The sequence below is a fragment of the Gymnoscopelus microlampas genome (genome assembly GCF_963454915.1).
Source record: "Gymnoscopelus microlampas genome assembly, chromosome: 24".
NCBI lineage: Eukaryota > Metazoa > Chordata > Actinopteri > Myctophiformes > Myctophidae > Gymnoscopelus > Gymnoscopelus microlampas.
The window spans coordinates 16141965-16155937 of NC_139961.1; the positions used below are offsets into that span (position 1 = coordinate 16141965).

The 13973-nt window shown below is 41.4% G+C and overlaps 1 protein-coding gene across 1 annotated transcript in view; it reads left to right on the forward strand.

Moving 5' to 3' along the window:
• Nucleotides 1–13973, forward strand: part of LOC311041078 (lysine-specific demethylase 6A-like) — an 87960-nt gene that overhangs the window by 29083 nt on the left and 44904 nt on the right. The window contains exons 5-10 of the mRNA XM_084051518.1: nt 946–1004; nt 2739–2859; nt 3742–3796; nt 9144–9178; nt 11278–11371; nt 13650–13776. Coding sequence (XP_083907644.1) covers nt 946–1004; nt 2739–2859; nt 3742–3796; nt 9144–9178; nt 11278–11371; nt 13650–13776 — 491 coding nt within the window. The remainder of the gene's footprint in view (nt 1–945; nt 1005–2738; nt 2860–3741; nt 3797–9143; nt 9179–11277; nt 11372–13649; nt 13777–13973) is intronic.

The following is a 13973-nucleotide window of genomic DNA, read 5'->3' on the forward strand; positions in this document are numbered from 1 at the left end:
GTCGGGCAGAAACCTTGTATCTCCATATTTCAACGTTTTGGGAAATGAATGCCCTACTTATAGTACTAGTAGCTCACAACGCATCTTCTTGTGACGAGCTTGTAGACCGGCTATTTCCCCAAATATGTTTTGAGAGTGATTAAAGGGATTTTTCACTTTCACTAGAGGGTCATTTTAACCTCTATTCAGGCTTTTGTGAGCACCCCGGACAGTTTAAGTTGCTTGATTCTGTGTTTAGATATTTGATATTCATTTTATCAGACACGCCACCTTCCTATACAAACCCATTGTTACTTGAAACTCTATTTTAATCATGATAGATTGACCCTGTAATATGTTTTGTTGGTAGAAGGCACATCACAGAACCCATGCAATGAGCAAACAAGAAGCATGAGCAAAAGAAAAAGTAGAAACCTCATGTTATACGACAGCGGTTCTCAAACCTTTTCAATGACCTCCAAATTATTATCTATTCTCAGAAGAGAAGATTTGTAAGAATTAGAAAATTAGAAAAATATTCCAAATCATTTTTTAAAGAGTTCAAAAAAAAAAATATATACATATATATTACTAAATTAACAAATCTACAAGCTAAAACGCCTTGATGCATTGTGACAGTTAAAGTGGTTAAACTGACTATAATGCTATATTAACCAATGTTGCTGAGACTCCATTCAAACCACTCTAGGACCCCTGGGGGTCCTCAGACCCAACTTTGAGAACCATTGTCATGGCAGGACCTTTAAATATACACCAGCAAAGTCAAATTAATTCTCTATGTAGTGTTTTTTTATTATTATTATTGTACTTTGTTTCCCCAGCATTCTTTCACAATACTTTGTAAACGATGTTTGAAAAAGTGCTAATTAAAACAATTAAGTGTGTTGTAATTATGTTAAATGTATTTAGATGTGTAACCATTTGTCATGTTGCTCTCTTGTGCAGAATGCTGCCTTTCTCTATGGTCTAGGGATGGTGTACTTCCACTATAATGCCTTTCAATGGTGAGTCACTGCAACCACATTCCACACCTAACAAACATGTTGGAGCCAGTGGTGCAAAGTAACTTGATATTTATATTTACTCAAGTAATATACTTGACTACAATGTCAAGGTGCAATGTCAAGGTTCTTTTGTGTGTGTGTGTTTGCGCGCACGGTAGCGTGTGCGTGCACAGTGCTATGATTATAAACTGCCAGGCTTTATGTCCAGAATGATTTTTTACTTTTACTCAATTAAATTTTTGAATATGGGCCTTTTACTTGTAACAGACTATTTAATAAAAAAAAGCCACTTTTACTTAAGTAAAACAGAAACTTGTTCCACCTCTGGTTGTAGCCAGTGTTGTAGTGCTGATTTTAAAGCTTGGCATACATTATTTTAATGATGTCACGTGCATGAATATGTGCACGGACGGCGCACAATTGTGAATGTGCACAGACACTCTGACCAGGCCATTTTTATTATGATGTTAGATAGAATTTAGTTTATGAGTGCATAAGTAGTTTGTCAGAAATTTTCCTTTCCTTAGGCTTTGTAATGTTTTTCAAGGAATGCCTATAGAAAGGTAGAATAATAGAATATAATGCAATTAAACAGTGGAAAAACTTAAATGTGTGTGTGTGTGTGTGTGTGAGCGTGCAATGCTAATTATGGCTTCTGAAACACGTTTGATCGTTCACTCAAAAGCCATTCTGAAGCTCAGTTTAAGTTTTCAGCCGTATATTGTTAAAATCTAGCTGCCGGTCCATGTTCAGTTGTTGTAATTATTCCATGAAGACACGCGTCGCACAGACAGCACAAAGTGGTGAAATGAACTTCCGCTGCTCTGGCTGGAGCTCATGGGACCAATGTTAACACCACTGTTTAGAGAGACAGGGTGGTGAGGTGTCAAGTGCCCCTAACTGCTGTCTATTGTTTCTTTAAGTACCGACAACAGAGCTGCATGCTAGGCCTCTACAGCGGCAGTATGCATTCAAATCACCCAGGCATTCACAGCCCAGTGTTCGCAGGTCTGCTTATTATAAGCGACTTTGGGCTTGTTTTTTCTGTAAAACCGCTTGTAACTATTGGTGGTTTACTTGGGCTTGTTTCTAAAGTGTTGCTTATCTCAAACATTTTCATGTCAAGGACACCCCAAATGTATATGTATTTATCCACAGACCCCCCCCATCTAAAAATGTTTCACCAGATTTGTGTTATGTGTGCTTGTAGATCGGCTATTTTGGGTTAACCCATTAAGACCTGGAACGCATCAAGTGTCACTTAAGATTTCTTTGGCTATTCAAAAATAGCAGATATACAAGCTCAGATCTGCTATTTTTGAAAAATATTGGAGAAAAAAAAGTTTCGATATTTTTTTCCCCAAAAACTTTTCGGATTTAGATTTTTTTTAAGAATGGCCTCAGGTCTTAATGGGTTAAAGTACCAAAAGAAAAAGCACTCATTGGGAAGTTCAACATAAAACCTAAAAACATTTGAAAATAGACGATTTACAAGCTCGCAGTGTGTCGCATATGTATACGGCTGAAGTGGTTTTGTAGTAATAATCCAAATCTACAAAGTAACTCAAGTTTTCATATCATTGTAGTGGACTAGAATACAAAGTATTGACAATTGTAAACACTCCAGTGAAGTCAAAACAATCCTCAAAAGTGTCCTTGGGTGCGGTACTTGAGTAAATGTACTTAGTTACTTTACACCACTGCTTTCGTCCTCTCTCTCCCCTCCTCCTCCAGGGCGATCAAAGCGTTTCAGGAGGTGCTGTACATTGACCCAGGGTTCTCCCGGGCCAAGGAGATCCACCTGCGCCTGGGCCTCATGTTCAAGGTCAACACCGACTATGAGTCAAGCCTAAAGGTATGCGCTGTTTATATATAGATAGAGATCAGTGGTTTTCAACCTTTTTCATGCCAAGGACCCCTAAATTGATATACATTTGGCCGCGGACCCCCATTTGAAAATGTGTTGTGCCAGGGACCCCCAGAAGCAAAGTTTTAATTTTCGCTTTAAAAAAATATAAATATTCAAAGATATGCACACTTTTTCAAGGTTTTTCAAAAAATAGCAGATCTACAAGCTCATAGCGCGGCACTCGAGTGCCGCGCTATGAGCTTGTATATCTGCTATTTTTGAATAGCCAAAGCTAAGTGGTTAAACATTTTTGTGACGCTATATTAACTAATTTTGCTGGGGACCCCCTGGTACTCCCTCAAGGACCACTGGTTGAAAACCACTGCTTTATGCCTCAAATCACGAACACTTGACATGCTATGAGCTTGTAGATCTGCTATTTTTGAGAAATCTCCAAGCTCAGCTTGTAGATTTGCTGTCATAGGATAAAGAAAAAAAATATGTTTATCACATTTTCAAATGTGACAAATTTAAACTATTTTTGAAAAAAAAACTTAAAACACAAATCTTGTGCCTTGTCCATGTTCATTTCAAGGACCCCCACTTTGATATGCATGCTATTTATTTACATGTCTGGGACCCCAATCCACAATGTAACATCCTCAGTGTTTATTTAACTTACAGCAGTTTAACCCTTAACAGCAAATCTTGTAAATCCTGGCACAACATCTTTTCAGATGGGGGTCCGCAGCCAAATGCATACTCATCCGGGGGTCCTTGACAGAGCCGGTGGTGTAACGTACGGCTCTCCTCTCAGGCTGTGGTTTAGTTGTGTCCCGTATTGCTACCTGCTGATTTGACTGTTGTGTTTTTTTTCCCTCTCTGCAGCATTTTCAGCTGGCTTTGATTGACTCCAACCCCTGCACTTTGTCCAAAGCTGAAAGTAAGCAACTTCACTTCTCTCACCCCTCAAACAAATTGTCACTGTCGGGTGGAAACCTTGTATGTCCAGGAACAAAGAAAAGAAAAAAGTGTTCCCACGGATCCAATGTAGTTATCATTTAGCCAGCTCTTTTAACCCATTAACAAAATGACTGCCAATCGCGTAGATCTACGCGAACCGATTTAAAGCCGCAGCGTGCCAGTCGCGTAGATCTACGCAACTCGCAAATCCCATGTTAAATCGAACAAGTGCAGATTCCGGATTTTTTTTCTGCCCTTCCGGTTCCGGGGGGCCGACCGGAAACGGAATAAAACTGGTTCCGGTTTTCTCGCTCGCATCCGTTTCCTGTCCAGGAATCAACTTTGCAAGCGGTTATCTCCCTTGTGGTTTTGCTCACCGCATCCACCAGTCTAACGTTATCGTCTATAACTTCAAAATGGAGGCACGGATCGACACGCAGTTTTCGCTGTTTGTTTTTCACGGATCCCGTGTTTGTGTCGAACCAAATGAACGCGGATTTTAAACGGATTTAGCGGGGGCTATGGCGACATGAAAAAAACAACAAAAAGAGCTTGGCACTGGTAGGTACATTATGAGATTAACCTCTGGCGTTCATTAAGACCTGGAACTGTGTCATTTTTAGATTTGAGCTAAAAAGTATTATTTTACACTTTGGCTATTCAAAAATAGCAGATATACAAGCTCACAGAGTGCCGCGCTACGAGCTTGTAGATCTGCTATTTTTGAAAAATCGTGAAAATGTGTGCACATTTTTTAATATATATTGTTTTAAAGCGAACATTTATAACTCAAATATTTGCTTCTGGGGGGTCCCTGGAACAACATATTTTGATGGGGGTCCGCGGCTAAATACCTATAATTTTGGGGGTCCTTGACATGAAAAAGTTTGAGCACCACTGATATAGAAACATGCGTTTTTTCAGAATACTGTTGAGATTTAGGAGACATGTAGAATCGGCTTCAGGTCTCAATGGGTTAATCTTTCAAAAATAGAAGATTGCATTATAGACTTACACTTGTAGATTGGCTATTTTCACTACTTTTGCACGACACTCATACAACAAAATATAAAACAGGGCAATCATTAGGCCTGTCACAATTATTTTATATCGCCTAATCGCAATTATTTGAGATAATCGCAATTATTCGAGATAATCGCAATTATTCTTAATAATAATTAATCGTTTCCATGTTGACAAATGTTCATAGATTTTCAAACGTTTTCAATAATCAGGGGTGCACATAACTTTTTCGGTCCGGTACGCAGAAGAGCACCTGGACATGTGACTTGGTGCGCATGGCGTCCGTCCCGTTTTGTCAACGGGGGGGGGGGGGTCAGCCCGGACAGTTTTGTCACCGGGGGGGGGGGGGTTCAGAGCACGGTGCCCATCGGACAGTTTTGTCAACGGGGGGGGGGAGAAAAAAAGGACGCTCTGCTTCTAAATTCCGCCGATTTTCGCCGTTTTTTTTTTCTCACGCTGTTAGATAAAGCCCCCAAGGTTGGTGCCCTGTGCTGCTGCGCTGATTTTATCCGCCAGATTGGAACGTTCACGGCATATTTTGCACCATTACGGTGCGTTCATCATCGGTGACGAGTGCCTCTAACAGCCGCTGCTGCACGCAGCCAGCGAGGCAATGCGAGGCGATGCGAGGCGACGCGAGTCATATCTCTCCCCCTGTACCTAATGGCTGTACATGGGGCCGACGGGTGCTTTAGAGTGATTGTGTGAGTAAATTCCTAGCCTCGATCTCCAGGCTTTTATTTTTTATTTTTGCTAAAAAATAAAAGCTTGGAAATTCCTGTCCCAGCTGTTGGTGCGCAAAAGTGCCTCGCGTCGCCTGATGTGGTGCGCATTTTTTATTTTGGGTGCGCATGCGCACCTGCGCACCAGTTATGTGCACCCCTGTCAATAATAGTAGAAATGACAGATCTGCAAGCTCACAACGCATTGCGATGCAACACAATGTGAGCTTGTAGATCGGTTATTTCAACTATTATAGTTTTTGTTTTAATAAAGTTATCAAATATGTAAGTTATTTGTTATAAGTTATATCTGCCCCATGCACCTTTTTGCTCACGAAACCTAAAATCCAAACGGAAATGTATTTTCATACATTTTCCAAGCAATCCAACGACAGAAATGCTATTTTATCGTTAATCACTATTATTTGAGCAACAATTAATCGACAAGTAAAATTGCATAATCGTGACAGCCCTAGCAATCATTTATGAAGACAAATAGAAGATTTGTGTGCGACAGTGATGACATACCATTTCTCATGGCATGAACTAGGCTGTTAGCAGGGAGACATGTTTGCTATGACAATGAAGTGTTATAGTCGTATGATGCACATCTTTAAAAGCTGCTGGGTTTACCACTGGAATGTTTGCCAGGATGAAGGTTTTGTTAAGTTTTGTCCTGCGTGTATAAAATCAAAACAATTGAACTCCACAACAGTGTGTTGTCAAAAACTTGAGATTCATTCACAGATGAAATGTGTTTTATGAAAAACCACAAGTGCTTGTGTGAAGGCATACTTTCAGACCTTAGCTGTAGGAATAGGGGTCGAGAATCGATTGTATCACAGGATTGGCTCCTGAAAGTTATTGAGAATTGGAATCAATAAGGTTTTGGCTTATAGCGGGAACTGGCGTTACTTCATATCGGGAGAAAACGAGAGTCATGTCGTTGAAATCAAACCACTGGCACAAACATGTAGTTCTAATACAGCTTTTTTGACTTCTGTTGAATTGCCTGGCAAATACCGGTTAAAACAAGGAACATTGAATGGCTTTCATGAGCATGTTCCTTCAATGTTGCACACCAGTTGAAGCCAACATGCTCTACATTTGATTGTCTGTGGAAATTAAATCGGCCCCAGATTAGCACCAATTTGCCAACAACTGCCAGTAATAGAAAAAGGTCGATGAGGAATCCATCCCTACTTGGCTGACAAAGTACTGTGTGTGTGTGTGTGTGTGTGTGTGTGTGTGTGTGTGTGTGTGTGTGTGTGTGTGTGTGTGTGTGTGTGTGTGTGTGTGTGTGTGTGTGTGTGTGTGTGTGTGTGTGTGTGTGTGTGTGTGTGTGTGTGTGTGTGTGTGTGTGTGTGTGTGTGTGTGTGTGTGTGTGTGTGTGTGTGTGTGTGTGTGTGTGTGTGTGTGTGTGTGTGTGTGTGTGTGTGCGTGTGTGTGTGTGTGTGTGTGTGTGTGCGCGCGTGCGTGCGCGCGTGCAGTCCTTTAGGCCTTAGATCCTGTTAATAATAGCACTCAGCTGGTATTACTTGGTATTGTTTTTTTCTGTTTCACCACTTAAACCCTTCATACTTAGTTAACTGGGGTTCCCCAGGGTTCTATCCGAGGCCCCACAAAATTTTCCCTTCTACACCAACTATCTTCAGTGAAAAAATATCTGATCTGCAAGCTTGTACTCTAGATCAGATATGGGTTAGGGTTGATGCATACAACTGGTTAACTTAATGGAGCATAACGTCGCTGTCAGGTCCAAAACTGTTGCCCATCAGGAAATGGGAGAAAAAAAGAAGAGAAAAACTCTGTTCCAATGTAGTTATTATTAAGTCACAAGCTCGTGTTAATACTTAATATAATACCTACGTAACCACTTTCACTTATTATTATTATTATTATTTTTATTGTGATCTGCCATTTTCACTCCTTTCGCATGACACTTTTGTGTATTGAAGTATGGCATTAATTTGCGGGGGGAAAAAAACAAAAAAATATGGAGATAAAATGTTTGTGCCTGACAGCAACGATGAATAAACTCCTCCATACAGTATGTGTCATAAGCACACAAAGGACGCGTTGAGCTTGTAGATCTGCTATTTTCAAATAGCCTAGGTATAAAATAGGGCTACAGTGGTTAATGTATGTTTTATAATGTAATGATGTATATCTGAAAAGTAACTAGTAACTAAAGTTTTCAAATTGTAGTCGAGTAAAAGTACAATATTTTCCTCTGAGATGTAGTGGAGTAGAAGTAAAAGTATTGGAAATACTCCAGCAAAGTAAAAATACCTAAAAATTGTACTTAAGTACAGTACTTGAGAAAATGTACTTAGTTACTTTACTCCACTGCCTAACAGTGTGACAAAGCATTGTCATTGATGTAGCAGGTGCAGTGTTGGCGATCAGTCCATGTGGAACGCTCATATTATTTGATATGCCGCTGCCATCTCTCATCTCACCAGCCTCAGCACCTGTTTCCACGGTGACGCCAATATCCAGCGTGTCTCTTTCTCGCTCTCTCTCTCTCTCTGCTTAACCCTTTAAGACCGTGAGCACATATCTGTGTGTCATTTTAAGATCTCTTTGGACTATTGATAAAATCGTTATTTTTGTGTAAATCTTTGAAATATATGTATTGTCAAAGCAAACTCTGTTACGACTTCTGGTGGTCCCTGGAACATGGGGATCCAAGGCCAAATACATATCATTTTTGAGAACCACTGATATTATAGCAACATACGTTTTTTTCAAAACTTTAGATTTAGAAGACATTTGTAAAATCCCCTGAAGCAAAGATGTGAGTTACAAATGTTGGCTATATATAGATATATAGAGATATAGAGAGAGATATAGATTCAAAGACACACGATTTTCCGCAATATATATTTAAAAAAAAAGCAGATCTACAAGCTCTATGAGCTTGTAGATCTGCTATTTTTGAATAGCCCAAAGAAATCTAAAAATGACAGGAGATGCGTTCCCGGTTTGAATGGGTTAACACACTGCATTCCACCTCCTGTTGGCACACACACACACACACACACGCACACGCAGAGCGAGCCCTCTCTCTCTCTCTTTCTTCCTCTCCATCTGGTGAGAGTCAGTCAGGCAGCTCAGATCACAGACACTGCAGCGTTGGAGGCAGACAAAGGAAGCTTGTGTCCTACCTGCTCCCTTAACATAGACACACACACACACACACACACGCGCGCCTATTCCTACCCTCTGATGATGACACGCTTCTCTTTAAAGGACCGACAACTCTCCGCAAGAGGCCGGCCGACGCCTGATCTTCCCAACAAATTGCCGCTGTCGAGCGGAAACCTTCCATCTCCGAAACTAGCCGTTTTAAGGGAAAACCTTTTGAAAACGGCAAAAAATAGACGACCTGAGCTTGTAGATCTGCTATTTTGGCTAATTTTGTGCGACAGCATAGCGTATAAAAAAGATGAAATATGGAGATAAAAGGTTTCTGCCTGATGGCAACAAAAGGTTTATTTGATCTTTTATTATTTATTTTTTGAATCAGTTTTTTCTGCCTCTAATGTCGCTTCTTGTTCTGTGTGCTTCCCTCCACAGTCCAGTTCCACATCGCTCATTTGTATGAGATTCAGGTAAGAAGCTGCTTGTTTGTTGCTTTGGGTTTAATGTTGTTTGATTTCTCCTGTGTTGGTCGTTTTCTACGTGGACGTGGTTAGCTGCTAGCGTGGGCTAGCGCAGTGGTTCTCAAAGTGGGGTCCGGGGACCCCCAGTGGTCCTTGGGGGGGGAGGGGAGGGGGAGGTCCAAGAGGGTTCTCAGCTAAATGTGTAGATACGGCATCACAATCATTTTAAACACTTGATCCATTTGTTACGTTGGCTGTTAAAAAAATAGCAGATGTGCAAGCTCACAGCACGTCACTTTGTGACACACTGCGTGCATGTGCATTTGTTATTTTTATTTTTATTTTTTGTTGAAAAAACACGGCCAAATGCATATCATTTTCGGGGGGGGGGGGGTCCTTGACATGAAAAATGTTTGAGAAGCACTGGATTTAGCGTAGTACACATCACAGGGTTGGTGTGGGCGGTGAGGATAGCCTTTCTCGTATAAAGATGTTTTGAACCAGGTACTGCTGACAGACGGATAGATGGGGGGGTTCCTCTCTTCCTGTCTGTTCGCTAGGGTTGCCACGGAAACAAGAAAGACTATTCTCCCCTCTCTCTCTTTCCTCTCTTATCTCACTGTCTTTCTGACCCTTTTCTCTCTCTCCCTCTGTCTCTCTCTCTCTCTCTCCTTCTGTCTCGCTCTCTCTCCCTCACTCTCCCGGCTTGTCTTTCTCTCACACTCTCACTCACTCTCACACACACACACACACACACACACACACACACACACACACACACACACACACACACACACACACACACACACACACACACACACACACACACACACACACACACACAGAGGGATGGTACTGTAGCTGTGGTGTTGATCTCTCATAGCCTCTAGGGGGAGTGTCAGCGCCTCAGGACTAATGTGTTTTTGTGCTGTGTCAGAACCCAGAGCTGCAGTAGAATCCTCTCTCTCACACACACACACACACACACACACACACACACACACACACACACACCACTTAGCTGCCTTCATGCGTAAACATACATCCTTTTTTGCTGTTTTTTTTCCTTTTTTTTCTTTTTAGCTTTTGACTTATTGGACAACAGCCCAACAGAGGGATTTCCCGCTGGAGTATCTTAGCTGGCATTCAGATAAAAGGGTGATTCATACTTTACAAGCTCACAACATATTTTTTTACTTGTAGAGCTGCTAGTTTTGCTGCGCGACACAGCATGCGATCGGGTATAAGGCTCAGTTAGACGGTGCACAACGAAGGGAGACTGCCCCTCAACCCACTGGGACGTTAAAACATGTCAAATGGATGTCATTTCTGACATTCTTTCCACCTCCCAATAGGCTCTGTGCACAGCAGCCATATTGGAAAGACATTTTACATCATCCTTACTTCCTGCACAGGTGTTACCGATGATTCTAATGAGGGCTCTTTTCCACTTATTGGTTCTCAAAGGTTTTAATTCCAAGGATTCCATAACTCTGTACAAATGGACCGGGTCGATTTGGTTCCATTAATACACTCAGTTACACTTTTGTAAGGGGCCATTTGGAATCCCCTCAAGGAGCCATGAGGGTCCTTGGACCACACTTTAAGAGCCACTGGTGTAGCAGAGTGTTTCCAGTTAGCCAGCAATGCATGCACAATATCAGCACCCTGACTCTGTTTGACCAGAATGGAACACAACCTTAACTCATCCAGTGCCTGACTTATTTCTGGCTCTGAGTGCCAGAGCCAAAATTCATTGTAAAAAAAAGTGCTTAGGAGCCGCGATACAGCCTTTTTCAGAAAGAAGTTAAACAAGAAGTGAATGGAGCAGAAAATGTTCAAATCATGATATCTTGGGTTCTGAACATAAAAAAAAAAAAAAGATTATTATTATTTTTTTAAATTGACGTCTTGACGTCCAGTGGCACTGAATGAGTTAATTTACACCAAAGACCTGTGATGGAAGTAAGGAAGAGGCCCAATTCCTTATGGCTGCTGCACATAGAACCTATTCTGTCCAACACCAAATCTCAGCAGCAGCCATGGAAGGATTAACGTTTATTCTTCCCCCTTCCTTCAATATTTCTCTCTCTCTCTGTCTCTCACAGAAGAGATATCGAGCTGCCAAGGAGGCATATGAGAGCCTCCTGCAGACCCAAGATCTCCCCGCACAGGTGAAGGCCACTACCTTACAGCAGCTAGGTAAGAACGTGCACGCACGCACGCACGCACACACGCACACGCACACACACTAACCAGTAGGGCTGTATGTGTGAACATACATTCGAGTCAGTTGGAACTGTCATGTCACAGACCTTGCGTTTCCAGCTCCCTTAAGTCGGTGTAATGTCTGAAATTGATCCAAACGGCTCCGTGTGTGACTGGACGAGGTGATACTCCGGTGAACATTGAGCGAGTGGGCATTTCGATGGCGCTTCTGTTGTCGAGGAGAGAGAACCTCCCCTCCTCCCGAGGTGTTTGGAGAGAGAAACATGAACACTGAAAACCATTTCATTCATTTGGCTTTTTTATTAGCGTTTGAGTTGGAAATATTGACAGATCGAACGGCCATGATCAACGGCTCATAAGTTAAAAATCAATCGACGCTTCTTTACTATAATAATGTAGACAACAAGCTACAACCTGACCCCTGTGCACTAGTCTGCAGTGTTAATTTTGTAGACTAAAACTGACAAAATGTTCGCCGACTACCTTTTTCTCCCTGACGAAAACTAAATAAAAACTAAGCTATAAAGACTAAATATATTGACAATTTCGTCAACAAATAAAAACTAGACTAAAATGTTAGGGAGGGACTAGTGGAGAAGAGATCCAGTTGAACTAAAAGACAAGTCATTTTATGTTTGGTTGCACTTGGGTGTTGCGCTCTGAAAATAGCCAAGCTACAAGCTCACAACTTGTAGCTTGTAGATCGGCTATTTAAAGCATTCAATTCAAGTGTAAAATCTGCCATTATGACGCCATCAAGGCACGCCAAAATACATTTTTGTCGACTAAAACAACTGTAGATTTAGTCGACTAAAATATGACAAAACCAAATTTAGATTTTTTTCAAGTTTGCTGTCAAAATTAACTGGCTACAACCTGACAATAAAACAAAATAAAAAATTGCATTTGATCCTTCCATCATCCTCACATTGTCAAGTGAGAGTATCTAACGTGTGAGTCTACCCAGACACCGCCCTACGCCTAATCAAACGTGCTATAGAGCACTGAAGTCTGACATCACTGCAGCTAGAGGCCGCTTTCCTCTTGGGTCATTTTATTTTTTCTATTGAAATTCCCTATGGAGAAATCTTAGATCGCGTCATATTAGAACTGTGTTCCAAAAATGAACAAATCAGCCAGGCGATTTGACTCGTAAGTACTACTTTATTCAAACATGGACGTTATAAAATATAACTCAATATCATAAACGACACATTCACATACTGTACCTGACGGAACACAGTTTTTATATGACGCGATCTAAGATTTATCTTTGGGGATTTTCAATAGGAAAATTACTTCCGTGACCCACAGGTAGCGGAAGTGAGTTAGCCATTTTTGAGTGGTGCCAACCACTCCTACATTTGACTGTGTCCGTATGTCCGCCCGTCCGTATGTCCGTCCGTATGTTTGAGCACGGCTGATTGGTCAAGCTTCACGTGACACGTGACAATATGTTGTCACGTGTCAACATATTGTTGCTGATTGCAACACAAGGATGCAACCAGTTACACTTTCAAAGGCACCACTCTCTTCACACTGGGTGTGATTTTTTTTAAATATAGGAAGCATCTGAAACGGACATTCTCCGGTTGTATGCCACATGTGTGAAAGGATAACGCCATACACACACTCACAATGTCCCGAACCTGATTCCCTGGACATTTTCCAGAGTTCATATGTGAAACTGCCCGCTGTGGCGCGTTGTGAGCCTGTAGATTGGCTATTTTGAGCTATTTTGAGAGATTTGGTGTAGATGGGGAAAAAAAACGTACAATTGCAAGTTCCTTTTACTAAGACTAGAGGGTTTAAGTGGTTTAAGACCTGGAACTGTATCATTTTTAGATTTGAGCTAAAAAGCATTATTTTACACTTTGGGCTATTCAAAAATAGCAGATATACAAGCTCATAGCGCGGCACTCGGTGCCGCGCTATGAGCTTGTATATCTGTTATTTTTGAAAAATCGTGAAAATGTGTGCAAATCTGCTGAATATATATATTTTTAAAGCGAACATTTTTAACTCAAATCTTTGCTTCTGGGGGTCCCTGGAACAACATATTTTGATGGGGGTCCGCGGCCAAACACATATAATTTGGGGGTCCTTGACATGAAAAAGATTGAGCACCACTGATATAGCAACATACCTTTTTCAGAAAACTGTTGGGATTTAGGAGACATGTAGAATCGGCTTCAGGTCTCAATGGGTTAAGTACAAATGACTGTTACATGTTGTTGAATGCTGTGTGCAGGCTGGATGCACCACACGGTGGAACAGCTGGGGGACAGAGCCAACAAGGACAGCTATGCCATCCAATGTCTGCAGAAATCCCTGGAGGCCGACCCCAACTCTGGACAATCTTGGTACTTCCTTGGCAGGTGGGTTACGGACCTATCGACACAGTTTGGTGGAAACCTTGCATATTCAAAACCGTTACTTTTCAGAAAATGTGTTCCAGTGGATCCAATGTAGTTATTATTATTATTATTATTAGTATCTAGTATCTAGCGCCTGCTGCATTGTCAGTTTGTTTGGTGTGTAGATGTATAACAGCTGTCACTGTCACATAAAGTTG